Here is a 14,859-nt window from a genome sequence, read left to right on the forward strand (position 1 = left end):
GAAAATCACTCTCGGACCTGCCAAGAAAGGCTGGCTGGAGGGATGGGCGTTCTGGGGAGTCCAGGCCGCACTTCCAGCTGCATCCTGGGCATCTTTGTCGAGTTATTTATCATCTCAAGTTCTTCACATCATCATCACTAAACCACAAAAATTGACTTCCGATCCTGTTGCTTTCCATAACCGGGACCCAGGTTGATTTTTGCCTGCTTCTTTTTGGCGCTAGTCTTCATCATTTCTCTCTTTTTTTTTTTTTTGCGGTACGCGGGCCTCTCCTGTTGCGGAGCACAGGCTCCGGACGCGCAGGCCCAGCGACCATGGCTCACGGGCCCAGCCGCTCCGCGGCATGTGGGATCCTCCCGGACAGGGACACGAACCCGCGTCCCCTGCATTGGCAGGTGGACTCCCAACCACTGTGCCACCAGGGAAGCCCCTTCATCATTTCTTGATCGATCTCTGCCCTTTTCCCATCCTCTTCCTCACCAGGATGGGCCTCAGGCTCCCTTTCCACCCGAGCGTCCGGTGTCGTGCCCCGCTGTCCCCGGACAGCCTAGGGTGAGGCTTCCTTCTCTCTTGCTGTGAAGTCCTTCTCAAGACACCTTCCACCTTGAAGGGCATATGCTCTTCCGGCTGCCGTGTTAATATCTAAGCTCTACCTGCTCATCTTCCCAGATTGTCCACTCCAGCTGTGTTGGTTTATTTACTGCTTTGTCAGTTTCAGGTTTTTGTTTCTAATAATCTGTGCTTTGACCGTGCCTTTATTATTAAAAAAAATAAAGAACCAAAAAAACCTTCACATACAGGTATACCCACCTAATTCCAATATCTACCCTGCCTAAGTACCCCCCCCAGGTGGAAGGGCGTGGACCTGGACATGGATAGATGTTGGTTGGAAATTTCAGCTCCCTACTTGTCTATGTGTGACCTTCGGCAGGTTAAATGCAGATAGCAATTCAAAAAAGTAGGTGCTTGGGTTTTTTTAATGTTGATTGATTGATGTGGCAGCATCGGGTCTTAGTTGCGGCACGTGGGATCTTTGTTGTGGCATGCGGGCTTCTCTATAGTTGTGGTGCGAGGGCTCCAGAGCGGGTGGGTTCAGTAGTTGCAGCGTGCAGGCTTAGTTGCCCCGCGGCATGTGGGATCTTAGTTCCCTGACCAGGGATCGAACCTGCATCCCCTGCATTGGAAGGTGGATTCTTAACCACTGGACCACCAGGGAAGTCCCCAAAGAAGGTGTTTTTCGGATTTAATGATATCGTGTGTAGGCTTATTCCTCCCAATAAATATTAATGTCCTACCCTCTCTTGCACCAGTAATTGGCTGTACAGTTAATCTGACAGTTTGTCATGTACTGCTTTGCAGCGTCTGTTGTATTCTTATCTTGGATGGTTAAGTCTTAATTTGAAAATGTTAGTGCCAGTTCTACAAGTGGACTGGAGGCCTGGACCTTGCCTTAGTATTTCTTCGTCAGGGCCTTAATAAGAATGATTTCTTCATCAGGTATACAAGCACTTGGGAATCATCTGTGACAGTTTTACCTGTGAGTAGAAATATATAATTTTGAAAGCCAGGCCTTTTCTGCATAGAAAGGGTTAGTGGAGGCTCTTACTCTGGCAGTCTGAATGAAAGGAGGGACACATTTATGAGCCTTGGGACCCTAGCACTTAGAAGGAGGTGGTAGGGGATGAGCTGCCCGTGAAGGAAATGGAGAAGCAGAGCCAGGAGAGTGCCACGGGACAGATGGTGATGGCTTGCCAACACACGTCCTGGGAGGAATGCCTGAAACCAGCATCACCTCTGAAACCTCATAAGAAGCTTGAGTATTTATTCAGTAAATATGTATTAGTTGCCTATTGTGTGCCCCTTACCATCCTAGGCACCGGGAACTCAGTGGTGAGCAAAACAAAGACCCCTGCTTTCATGGAGTCTACATTCCGGTGGGGAAGACGAGAGATAAATGTATATCAAAAAGACAGAAATTATGTGTAACACGTCTCATGATGATAAGCATTTTAATTGAACTTTTCATTGCAACCCGTCCTCCACCAAACAGCACATTAAAGACAAAAGAAATGAATGGACACAGTGCAGCTGGTGCAGAGATGATCATGACTAGAAATACGTAAAGCCCGGGTTCTCCGAGGGAGCATCTTAAGGCCACCCAGCCGTATGTCAACAGCACGTGTGTGAAGATGACTCTGCTTGGCCCTCCTTTTGTCGTGTTGAATCCATATGGTCCCTTCTAAATTGGAAGAAGACATTCCAACCCAAGTAGGAGGATTCACTGACTTCACGGGAAATCAAATTCTCCTACCTTGAGTAGGTGCACCCTAGAACATGATTATAGGTATATATACATAATTTTTTACAGACCTGCTTTTTCCTTGCAGTGTCTTTCTGCGCCAATAAATGTATGGACCGAATACCTTGAGTGCTTCTCAAACGTTAACGTTCACATGAATCCTGTGAATCGGCAGATGGAGGGGGCAGTGCTGAGACTTTGCAAGTCTAACCTGCTCCCAGCTGATGCTGAGGCTGTGGTCACAGATTCCACTTCCTGTAGCAAAGGCTTTGACAACTGCAGAGTATTCTAATTTACCATAATTTACCAACAAATTTCCCTGCTGCTCGACACGTTAGATGTTTCAGTAGAGTTTACACTTTACTCTTTGCTCTTAGAATTGCTGTTAACATTCAGTTTTAGTTTTAATCTTAAATATCATTGGGAAAGTACACTTGGGGGGGGGGGAGTTTATCTTGTTTGATAACAGACCATAGGCGAGTCATGCACATTCCATTCAACGTGGGATGTTTCTTAAGGGCCTGCTGTGTGCCAAGCCCTATCCTAGGTGTTAGGGTTACAAAGATGAGCAAAGCCCCGGCCCTGCAGCTCAGTCCTCCAGGTGCTTGCAGAAAGGTAGAGGAGACCCCAAATGTACACAGAACATTTCAGTTCCTAAACAGGGATGGGGAAGTGCCCAGGGACGGTTATGGTGTTGAAAATGATCTTCACAGAGAAGGAGAAGGGTTTAAGGATGAAAGGAGACACTTCACCAGGCAGATCGTTGGTGGGGGGATTCCCACCGGGACTCCAGACGGAGCATGCATCTGTACAAAGGCACGGAGGCAACAATGTGGCACATCCAGGCTTCCAACAGTACTTCTTTGTGGCTAGAGTGTAACAGACAAGTTTGTCACCTGAAGTCATAGCACCTGAGATGAGCTGGGAGCCAGTAAGCAGATACATAGAAAGATGGCTTTGAAGGGACAAAACTGAGACAGGGGAGTCTGGGTAAGTGACCTCCACTAAGAGAATGCCCGTGGGCCCGGGAAGTTCAAGAAGGTATGATTGAGTGGCCCTGGGGATTGATTGAGCCTGGGGATGCCAGGGAGAAGTCTGGGGTCAACCTGCAGGTTTGGGCTTGGATGACTGAGTAGATGGTACAGCTACCAAATGATGTGAGAAAAGATTCTGCTTTGTGATTTTGTTTGAGGAGAAGATAGCAGGCAGGTCGTTAGCTAGACAGGTCTGAGCTGAGTGAGAGGCCTGCAGAGGGAGATGGATTTGGGGTCTGATCCCTTGAGGAGGTGAGTAAAAGGCAAGTGGTGAACCTTGTCGCGAATATACGTGAGCGAGGAGGAAATGGTGCTGAGGGTGGGAACCGGGACCCTGGAGTCCTGCACCGTGTGTAGGGGAGTTTACCATTGCAGAGGTCGGGAGGGAAGCGTGGTTCTAAGGCACCCAGCATGGTGCGCAGACCGAGTGAAGGAGCGGCTGGGCCGTCAGGGTGGGGAGGAGAGGCCGGTGAAGGAAGCTGGGCGTTTAGAAAGGGGTTGGGGAGAGAGAGACTGACCGGGACCTGACTGGGTGAGCGCAGGAGGGGCTTCGGGAGGATGCTGCCTCTCCAGAGATCCCCAGGAAGGGACATGGATAGGACTGAAGACAGGCCCCTAATGGGGCTGGAGCGGAAACCTGTGGCCAGAAATGAGAGTGCCTAAAGGATGCAGATGTCTTAAAGCCCTGTCAGATAGTTGTATAAAATGCCTGTCACTTCCCTCTCTGTGTAACAGTAGCAACAGCCAACACTGAGGTAGTGCTTCTTATGTGCAACCACCATTCCCACATGAATCCTGGGAGGTAGGTAATATTGGAAACTGAGCTACAAGAGTTAGAGTCAGTTGCCCCAGACTTCTCAGGTGGCAGGTGGAGGAGCTGAGCCTAGGGGTCTCTCCTGAGATCCCCTCCAGTGTGATAGGAAAAACAAAACAAAAACACAACTGTCTTTTTCTTTTCTTTTGTATCTGTCTCTCTTTTTTTTTTTGAGCGTTTGAATGATGCGTGAGTGTGTTGTGTGGCAGTAGTGGTGAGAAGAGGAAGGAGTCCAGGACTGTAGACCCTCCTCTCACCTCCAGAGCCTCTTCCTGTTTGGTTCCACTTTCCTAAAAGTAGCAGAAGAGAGTCATCTGATGTCCCAGTCCTTATCCAGCAGGAAACCAGAAACCATAGAGATATGAAAGGCTGCCCCCTCCCTTTGCCTTCCAGTTTTCCACCCAGACGGCACACAATCACAGTTCCTCAGGAAGCTGGGTGGCAGAAGAGAGAGTCTGGGAATGCAGTTTGCAGGCTTGCAGCCTGAGTGGCAGAGCAGATGAGAAAGAGGGGGCAGAGTAGAGCCCAGAGCCCACAGCGCCATCCAGCGCGCCAGCCGTGGGCAAGGGTGGGATCCCGGTTCCAATACCACCGCCTGCTTTGTTCTTGGGAGGTCCACGCGGGTGTGAAGTGTCATTCTGGTCATAAAAACACGGGCATCATAGAATCTTCCTTTTTATAGATGCCCTGGTCATAGGCAGCCCCCTAGGACCCACCACTTGGCTGACTGTGCATCTAAGTAACCACGAAGTTGTGGTGATTGAAAACCTTCCAGGGTCTCAGTTGATCTCGCTTCTCCTTTAAGAATTCAGTAGATTCTTCAGCAGAGGTTTACTAGTGAGGCCCTTGGCTCAGTTTTTTGAAACTACTCAAATGGAGTGATGCAAGTCTATGAAAATTCTTGTCCTCTGGTGTTACACAGTTAAAACTGCAGTTGAGGGAGAGCGTTTACAGTAGCAAGAAATCAAATACTTGGATGTCAATTTGATAAAAGATTTTTTTTTCAAAGAAAATGGCACAGCACTAATGGGGGAAATGAAGTGAATAATGAGATATAACTTCCTCCTGGCTTCAAGACTAAGTATAGTAAAGACATTATTTCTTGAATTAATATGTAAATATCATAACACAATCCGTGCCTGTATTAGCTGGGATTTAATTAACAGTTGCTTCAACAAGATGGAGGTTTATTTCTCCGTCATGTAAGAGTCCAGAGGCAGGCAGTCTAAGGTTGATTGGCAGCTCTGTCCTTGGGGTGGTCCAGGGACCCGGGCCCCTTCTCTCTTGTTGCTCCTCCATCCCTTGGGTGACATGCTGTGTGGTCCAAAGTGGCTCATCAAGTGTCAGTATTTCAGCCAGCAGGAAGGGGGATAAAGGAGAAGAGGGCGTATGCCAAAGAAAGCACCCTGAAAGTTCTCCGGGTCACTTTTGCTTGTATCCCATTGACTAGAACGTAGTCACAAGGCTGTACTTAGCTCCAAGGGTGGCTGAGAAATGTCTTTTTTCTGGGAGGCCATGTGTCCAGCTAAAAATCCAGAGGAGAGAGGAAGGGGGAAACTGATATGAGGGGAGATGTTTTGATTTCTACTACAATACCCCTTGTAATATTGCTTAAAAATTGAAAATTTGAGAATAAAATTAATCCAGAAGAATAAGTAGGCAAGCATACCAGAGAACATATGTATTTTTTAAAGAAAACCTCTTTTAAAGTTGCCATTAAAATTTTTTTAAACTGCTGTGTTTTCTTTTTCTTTTTTTCTTAGTGTAAACCTCTTCCTGTTTTTCAATATACCGCTTTCTTTTTAAACTTTTATTATAGAAAATTTCAAATCGTTTTGAGAATTGTATAGTGAGCCCCATGTACCCATTGCCCAGATTCTACAGCAGTTTAAAGCTCAACTTGTGTCAGCTATTCCCACAAACACTTATCCCCTTCCTGGTTTTTTTTGAAGCAGATTTCATTTCTCCTGTTTCATCTGTAAATAGTTCCGTAAGTATCTCTAATAGTTAAAGACTCAACAAAAATTAGACTTTTACTTTTGGGATAGTTGTAGAGTCACATGCAGTTGTAAGAAATAACACAGATTACTCACTTTCCCCCCAATGGTAGCATCTTGCAAAACCGTAGAATAGCACAACTGGGATATTGACAGGGGTACAGTCAAGATACAGAATATTTCCATCACCAAAAGGACGCCTCCTGTTGCCCTTCCCTAGCCACTGCACCACCCCCTCCCTAACCCCTGACACCTAATCTGTTTACATTTCTGTAATTTTGTCATTTCAAGAATATTATATAAATGGAATCCTGCAACATGTAACCTTTTAGTATTGGCTCAGCATAATTGCCTCGAGATTCATCCAGTTGCGGGTATCAATCGGTCACTCATTTTTTTGGCTGAGTAGTATTTCATGGTATGGCTATACCACATCAAAGCTCTTTAGGAGGGCTTCCCTGGTGGCACAGTGGTTGAGAGTCCGCCTGCCGATGCAGGGGACACGGGTTCATGCCCCGGTCCGGGAAGATCCCACATGCCGTGGAGCGGCTGGGCCCGTGAGCCGTGGCCGCTGAGCCTGTGCGTCCAGAGCCTGTGCTCCGCAACGGGAGAGGCCACAACAGTGAGAGGCCCACGTACCGCAAAAAAAAAAAAAAAAAAAAAAAGCTCTTTAGGAAATTCCCTGGCGGTCCAGTGGTTAGGGCTCAGTGCTTTCACTGCCAAGGGCCCAGGTTCAGTCCCTGGTCGGGGAACTAAGATCCCGCAAGCTGTGCAGGGAGGCCAAGAAAAAAAAAAAAAGCTCTTTAAAAGCATAATCTGCTGAACTCACTTTCCTCTTTCCCTTCTCCTGCCCTCTCCTCTCTTCACAGCAATGCCAAGCCAGTACAACCGTGTGAAGCTGAAAAGCGGTTGCTCGCGGCCCTCCCTGCAATGGTACACCCGCGCTCAGAACAAGATGAGAAGACCCAGCTTGTTGTTAAAAGACATCCTCAAGTAAGCACGAGCCCTCGGGCCGCAAGACACCTTTGATTTGGGTCAACTGGGTAGAACTGGGGGAAAAATTCAGTGAGAACCCTGAAGATGGCTCTCATCCGCGGTCACCCTTGTTCAGGATCATTTAAAGGCACATCTGGGTTTCCCTGGTGGCGCAGTGGTTGAGAGTCCACCTGCCGATGCAGGGGACACGGGTTCGTGCCCCGGTCCGGGAAGATCCCACATGCCACGGAGCAGCTGGCCCCGTGAGCCATGGCCGCTGAGCCTGCACGTCCAGAGCCTGTGCTCCGCAACGGGAGAGGCCACAACAGTGAGAGGCCCACGTACCGCAAAAAAAAAAAAAAAAAAAAAAAAAAAGAAATAAGGCACATCTGAGTCAAGGCTCAGACCACAGGTGCTGTGGGCTCCTGCATCAGGCTGTGCTTGGTGGCAGCACAGCACCAGCCCGGGAGTCTCCAGGCTCCACAGCTTCTAGTGCACAGCCCTTCCAGCTGCTGCCTAGTGCAAGAGGGCTATCCCCTTTACCTTTGCCATTTCCGGTGCATCTAAAAATGCAGTTAATTAAAGTCCCCTACAGGCATTTGAATAACATTGAATATCAAACACTAAACAGGATGAGAGGGGTACCAGCCAGGTCACCCGTACATCCTAGTAAGAGATAGAATTGTTTTTTTATTTTTTAAATATTTTATTACATTTATTTATTTAATTTTGGCCACTCGGCAAGGCTTGTGGGATCTCAGTTCCCCGACCGAGGACTGAACCCAGGCCACTGCAGTGAAAGCGCCAAATCCTAACCATTGGACCACCAGGGAACTCCCGAGATAGAATTGTTAAAGGAGGAACTTGTCAGTTTTACTTGGTACCAGCCAAACCAGGTGGTAAACTACCCTTTCTTTCATGCCGACAGGTAGAAATCCAACCCTGAAATCTAGCCTCCCACCTCATGTTACTAATTCGGGAGGTGTAGAAGAAGAAAGGTGGGAAAGGAAATGTATGTTAATAAACACTCAGATCATTTTCCATCTCCTTTTGTCATCAACCAGTAATTATCGAGGCCCCCGTATGCCTGGCGCCATGCTGGGTGCTGGCTGCATGGGAGATAGACCTGGGCCCCGTGCTGCCTACAGTATGGCTGAGACAGACTTGCGACCAGAAATTACAGAACAACGGAATCAGGGCTGTAGATTCTGGGCCTGCTTTTAACTTTTTCTTCCTTCCTTTTTTTTTTTCTTTTCTGGCCACACTGCACAGCTTGTGGGATCATAGTTCCCCGACCAGGGATTGAACCCGTGCTCCCTGCATCTAAAGCTCGGAGTTCTAACCACTGGACCGCCAGGGAATTCCCCCTTTTATTTCTTTTATAATCAAAATAAGGGAATTATTAATGCACTGAATATAATACCTTTTCTGGAACTGGAGAAAAGAATAGGTCATACTGCATTCACAAGATTCAAAAGATGTTAAAGGTACTCAGTAAAACATCTTCCCATCCCTGCTCCCCACATTTCCTCTTTCCACTTAAAGATGACCAATATTAGCAGTCTTGTGTATGTAAGAAATACTGTGTGTGTGTATTCCCCTCCCCCGACCGTCTCTTTTTTATGCAAATGGTTTCATCCCATTCACTTAGCATTGTATTTGATCCCAGAGAAGAATTAAGATGCTTGTCCAAGTTTTCATGGTAGAGTCTATTGAAATGAGAATCAAGAAGTCTTGAAAACACTTCCTAGCAATACTTTTCTTGCAACATAATCCTCAAATATTAAGAACTATTTAGCATCTATGGTATACTATGCTAAATGCTATATATATATTTTTTTTTTTTAATTAATTAATTTATTTATTTGGTCGCACCGGGTCTTCTCTGTGGCAGGTGGGCTCCTTAGTTGTGGCTCACCGGCTCCTCAGTTGTGGCGCGTGGACTCCTTAGTTGTAGAGCGAACTCTTAATGCGGCATGCATGTGAGATCTAGTTCCCTCACCAGGGATTGAACCCGGGCCCCATGCATTGGGGGCGCAGAATCTTAACCACTGCGCCACCAGGGAAGTCCCAAGACTGACTTTTTTTTTCTTTTTTTTAATTGAGGCAAGGAATATGACTTTATTCCGAAAGCCAGGCATCAGAGAAGATGGCAGACTAAAGTCTCAAAATAACCATCTTCAGGACTGACTATTTTAAAGTGGCAAAAAATTGAAGCTGAGATTCTGTCGTTCAAAATTTATTGCTTAGTTTTTTTTTAAGTCCAGTAATCTATATTGTGATTCAGATTTTATTGCAGTACCTTTGCAGAAAAATGTCTTTTCTATATTTGCTTATAACAAAGACAGTCATAAATGACTTATCTTGTTAGAAAAATAAGAAATGCTGCCTTAAGTTAAGAGGTCTTCTTAAAGACTGTACTTTTATGCTGTGTGGCAGGCAGACTCTATTTGGGTTAGGTTTTCAGTTATTTCACATGATCTCTCTTGATTATCACATGACGACGTCATTATACGTAACTGATTTTTTTTTTTTCTAGGTGTACATTGCTTGTGTTTGGAGTGTGGATCCTTTATATCCTCAAGTTAAATTATACTACTGAAGAATGTGACATGAAAAAAATGCACTATGTGGACCCCAACCGCATAAAGGTTAGATATTCCATCAGTGTGGTTTCAATTAGAATATTTCCAAGTGTACACTTAAATAGTAATATTGTCTCTCAAGTGTTATAAATAAACGTTCATGAAAGTTATAAACAGAAGGGAAAACACTTAACCTTAGCACTTCAAAAGGCCCGCCTAACACTCACTGCTCTTCCCCCATTTACTGAAGTCGTGGGGTGAGGTGAGTTCCATTTGACCCTGTAGGGCACCTGTCATGGAGTTAATATACCATGACGATGCTAGCGTACCTGTTCTTAAAGCAGATCAGGAAGAAATTCTTTTAGTATCATTTGTCATTTCTGTGTTTTATTTTTCGTTTTAATGATTTCACATTGTATTTCAAGATTTTTCCTTCAATGTATATTTATTTTTTTAATCAGTTGACATATTAAATCCTGATTTCACTGATTGTTTGAGTTGTAAATTATCTGATACTGTTGAGCCTTGGACAAAAGACAGGTGATTTTAAGTAAAGTAGCATGGTAATAATGATAACCGACATGTATGGCTGCTTTACATATATTATCTCATTTAGTGATCATCATGACTGAGAGATATCCCAGGGTTCTCTGCATCTTACAGATGATGGCCTGGGAGGTTAAGCTGCTGGCCCAAGTTCACACCTAGTTTAGTTAACTGTTTTAGTTAATCGAGTTTAGTATATACTGTGTAGCTGTTCTGAAAATGCTTTAGCAATAGAAACTCATTGAACCCTCATAACAGTCCTGGGGATACAGCTGCTGTTATTATCCCCACGTCATAGATGAGTATAGGGAAGAACCTTAAGTAACCTGTCTAAGGTTATCTCAGCAAGTAAGTGGTGGTGTGAAGGCTTGGACCCAGCAGTGTGGTTTCAGAGTCCCGTCTCCTGATGACTCTGCTCTCTGCTGGGGTAGGGAGCGTCCACCGAGAGGAAGCCAGAAGTTATAGGTGGCATGATGCAGAGGAGAGAGCTCAAACTTCTGACCTGGATTCAAATCTAAATGCCACTTCGTAACATTGAGACCCGAGGCAAGTGACTGAGTCGTTTGGAGTCCCAGTTTCCTCAGCTGTGAGGTGTAGATAACAACGTCTGTGCAATGGGATGGTCATCCAAGTGCAGTAAGCTAGTATGCACAAAGCTCCTTTTCTAGGCCTGGTTTTTATTCACGCGTTTCTCTTCTGTATATGCTTTGAAGTACCTCACATTTTTCATAGTACAGACAGGTATAAACATGTAAATGGAAAGAGTGTATTGTAGTTAATACAGGCACAGCTTGGCCTGTGCAGAATCCTTGTGTCTCAGGGGTGTTGCTGATCACGGGGCCTTCCTCCCCTGCTGTTTCTGTCCCTCAGACGTTGGCCGACTCAGTTCATCTCGGCAGCGTTAGCCCCTCCGCTCTGCTGGAGCAGGATGTGGTCCCGCATCATCCACTCGGGCTTTCCCTCCCGAACGGCTGGCCTTGCAGACGTTCCCAAATCCCTTTCAATTCCAAGGCCTTCCACAGCTCGCTTGGATAAACTTTGCAGACATCCTGTCTCTGTTTTTTTGTCTCCTGGAAAAACCCTGAAATGCTGACACTTGACACTGTGATATACGATTGCTGGCATCTGTGAACTCGTCCCTTTGCTACACTTCTCCACATTCTCTGCGCGTCCCCTCTGTCCTGTCCATTTCATTCATCAGGCCGTTGACCTCCTGACCAACAACAGAGATCGTTGCTCTCGAGTCTGGGTTAATTGAGGAGAGATGTGAGCTCTCTGTGCAAGAGTAGAGCACCGGGTGTACTTGTGAGACGGATGGAGAAGATGTGGTTTGCTAACACCTTGGGTGAAATCAACTTAGTGGTTTTCGTGCCTGGCCAGCGCTGTCTGCGTCAACTGCTGTGACAGCCTACAGCTGTTTTCTTTTTAGCTACGTTAATAGGCCAGTGGTGGTCTGCTCGAACCTGCCGTGTTCAGACAAGTGCCCTGGTCATTATGGCTCTTCAAATTTCCCCTAAGGAATTCTAGTGACTTTTAAAATTTGTTCGGCCCCACCTCGTGGCTTGCGGGATCTTAGTTCCTCAACCCAGGATTGAACCCGGGCCCCAGCAGTGAAAGCGCCAAGCCCTAACCACTGGATCTCCAGGGAATTCCCTAGTGATTTCTGAGAAGGACCAGAGAAGAGATTCTAGACCTTGTCCCCGAGGAACCTTTGAAGGGATGGGAACATTTGCATAGAGAAGACCAGTGCAGGACACATGGCAGCTCCTGCCAACAAGCCAGAGGCCTGGCCCGGGGGAGAGTCAGCCTGCTCTGGTGGCCTCACTGGAAGAACTTTGGGTCAAGGGTGACAGCCAAGCCGAAAGGAGAAGGGTTTGATGGTCCACAACGTCCGAAGATGGAAAAACTGAGCTACCTTTGTGGCGAATCTCTGGAGGTCTTTGACCAAAGCCAGGTTAACTATTTTGGGGTAGAACTCAGGCATCAGACAGCTGGTGGCTCAAGGGCCTTGTGACCCCTTCCAGCCCTGGAATTCCGTGGTTCACTGTAATCGTCTAGTACCTGGCTGGAAAGTGTAGGCTGGTTTCGTAACCTGGGTTCTTCCTATTCTGAATGAGCTTCCTTCTTCCTCATTATGGTTTTGATCTGATAACTAATGATGTTGACCATCTTTTCATGTACTCATTGGCCATTTGTAGGTCTTCTAAGGAGAGATGTCTATTCAGATTCTTTGCCCAATTTTTAATTGGCCTGTCTTTTTATTATTGAGCTGTTTAAGTGTTCTCTGTATATTCTAGATACCAGTTCCTTATCAGTTATATGATTTGCAACTATCTTTTTCCCATTCTGTGGGTGGTCTTTTTACTTTTTTTTGATGGTATCATTTTTAGCACACAAGTTTCTAATTTTGATGAAGTCCGGTTTATCTACTTTTCATTTTGTTCCTTGTGCTTTTGATGTCATATCTAAGAAACCATTGCCTAATGTTTTCTTCTAAAAGTTTTCTAGTTGTAGCTCTTATATGTAGGCCTTTGATGCACTTTTGAGCTACTTTTTATATATGGTGTGAAGTCAGGGTCCAGCTTCATTCTTTTGCTTGTGGCTTTCCAGTTGTCCCAGTATCTTTGTTGAACACTTTTCTCTGTGTTTGCTGCGTTGTGTGTTTTTTTTTAATGTATTTTATTGAAGTAGAGTTGATTTACAATGTTGTGTTAATTTCCGCTGTATGGCAAAGTGATTCAGTTTTATATATTTTATATATACACATGCACACACACGCATATATTCTTTTTCATATTTTCCATTATGGTTTATCCCAGGATATTGAATATAGTTCCTTGTGCTCTACAGTAGGACCTTGTTGTTTATCCATTCTCTCTGTAATAGTTTGTATTTGCTGCATTCTTTCTTCTCTGCCTGGAGCCCTTCCTTTGCCTCTCTGTTATTCATCTTTTACATCAAATCGCAGCTCAGGGGTTACTTTTTCTAAGATCCTTCTCCGATCACCCTTCCCTCTTGTCTTCTAGGAACCCCCTCATACCTTAATCTTGACAGTTATCACTGTGGTACCTTAACTGTTTTGTCTTCCCCACTTGTCCTCCAGGCAAGCCCTTGGGAGATAGGGATTGTGGGATAACATTTTACATTAACGAATATGTACTTATATGTACTGAACTCCAGAGGGAGGAGAGATATTACTCAAACCTCAGCACGGTGTCTCATCTTTGAACTACAGATTGTACAGAAAATCCACAGTTAAATTTTAACAGGCAATTCTTGGAGGACTTTCCGTTATGTACATTAAGTTTAATATCCCTTTGAGGAATAGGACAGATACCTCCTATCCAACTCTTCATATCCCCCAGTAAACAGACTCTCCCTTCTCTTTCCCCCTAAACCATGGCATGTGAGTCCCCCCCTTTAGGCTGGTGGGACCAGTTTTAAACCTAAGTTCACTGCTGGGCCAGTAACAGCCTCTCATGGGTGCTAGTGCCCTGTCCCGACTGGCTCTAGTAAGGATTCCTAACTCGTCCCTGATGGGGAGATGGAAGGACCTGATGAGTGAGATCAGCCTCCCAAGCCCCACTGCCTGCGTGGAGAAGGGGTGACGGCTGCCTGAAGGAAGGACACTACGGTTCCCGAAGAGGAAGGAACAGGAAATGGAGACCCAGGAGGTAGCCCACGGTGACCGCCACGTCAACCCATTTCCGAAAGACTTCTAAAAGATCATTATTTTTTCCAATTAGAAAGTCCCCCGTAATGGTGCGGAAAGAAGGAGGAATGGGGACACGGTTAAGTCAAACAGGTTTGTGCAAGTCTCCATTCAGAAATTAATGAAGTAGAAAGTGAAAGCCTGCTCTAACGGTGGTGGAATGAGGGGTGTCTTTTATTCTATTGCTTGAGATTTTTTTTTTAAATGTAGCTTTTTAGCACTATTGACTCTGTCAGATTGCCCTGCTTTTCACAGTGGTCGTGACAGCGTGTGCAGAAAGCCCATGTCTCAGCGGGCTTTGCAAAGTAGAGGAACAGCAAGAGGTAGATACTGCTGAGGATTTGGGGTGGGGAGTAGCAGGATATGAGACTGAAAATGAGACAGGGCCAGAGCGTGAGAGGCCTTGAATGCCACACTGAGCAGTTCCTAACTTCGATATCTGGTCACACATCCCTAAACCAGAAGAGAAATCCTCTCTCAAATCCCCAGAATAGAGGAAGTAGCCAGCAAGCCGGCTGGTATGAAGGGCTGGGAGATGGTGTTCAGCATGAGCTCTCTACAAAGAAAACCCTGCCTCCAGGCTTCGGTGGAGATTGATCCTTACTACCAAGAGAGTTTGGACGAATCTGAATGATTGTGGCTGTGTATTAGCAGAAGAGGGTCTCAGGGTCGTGAGAGTGGGGCCCTGTGAGCTTTGTTGATGACATTCAACAACTTGCAAGGTCAATAACCCTGCTGGACTCTGAACACCTGGTTGCATTCTGCCTGCATGTATACAGCGGAAGTGTGGCCATGTTTGCTGTGGGTTTTATATTTTCTATTTAAAGATGTCCCCGAACGTGCCATTTGTGCAAAAAGACGAACAGTGGTCTCTGCAGGGATGCTTGGATAGTTTGA

The 14,859-nt window shown here is 45.8% G+C and overlaps 1 protein-coding gene across 4 annotated transcripts in view; it reads left to right on the forward strand.

The window, feature by feature from the left end:
• ST3GAL5 (ST3 beta-galactoside alpha-2,3-sialyltransferase 5) overlaps positions 1-14,859 on the forward strand; it is a 47,772-nt gene that overhangs the window by 16,227 nt on the left and 16,686 nt on the right. For 2 of the 4 annotated variants that reach the window (XM_022556133.3, XM_022556139.3), the window contains exons 2-3: positions 7,014-7,137; positions 9,659-9,770. In XM_022556133.3, the coding sequence (XP_022411841.2) occupies positions 7,014-7,137; positions 9,659-9,770 (236 nt within the window). Of the gene's footprint in view, positions 1-2,050; positions 2,345-7,013; positions 7,138-9,658; positions 9,771-14,859 lie in introns of all 4 variants that reach the window. The other 2 variants (XM_089922863.1, XM_022556136.3) reach the window with 2 other exon arrangements.

Source organism: Delphinapterus leucas, chromosome 13 (assembly GCF_059928025.1).
Source record: "Delphinapterus leucas isolate spDelLeu-1000000601 "Yukka" chromosome 13, BTC_Dleu_Yukka2, whole genome shotgun sequence".
NCBI classification, from domain to species: domain Eukaryota; kingdom Metazoa; phylum Chordata; class Mammalia; order Artiodactyla; family Monodontidae; genus Delphinapterus; species Delphinapterus leucas.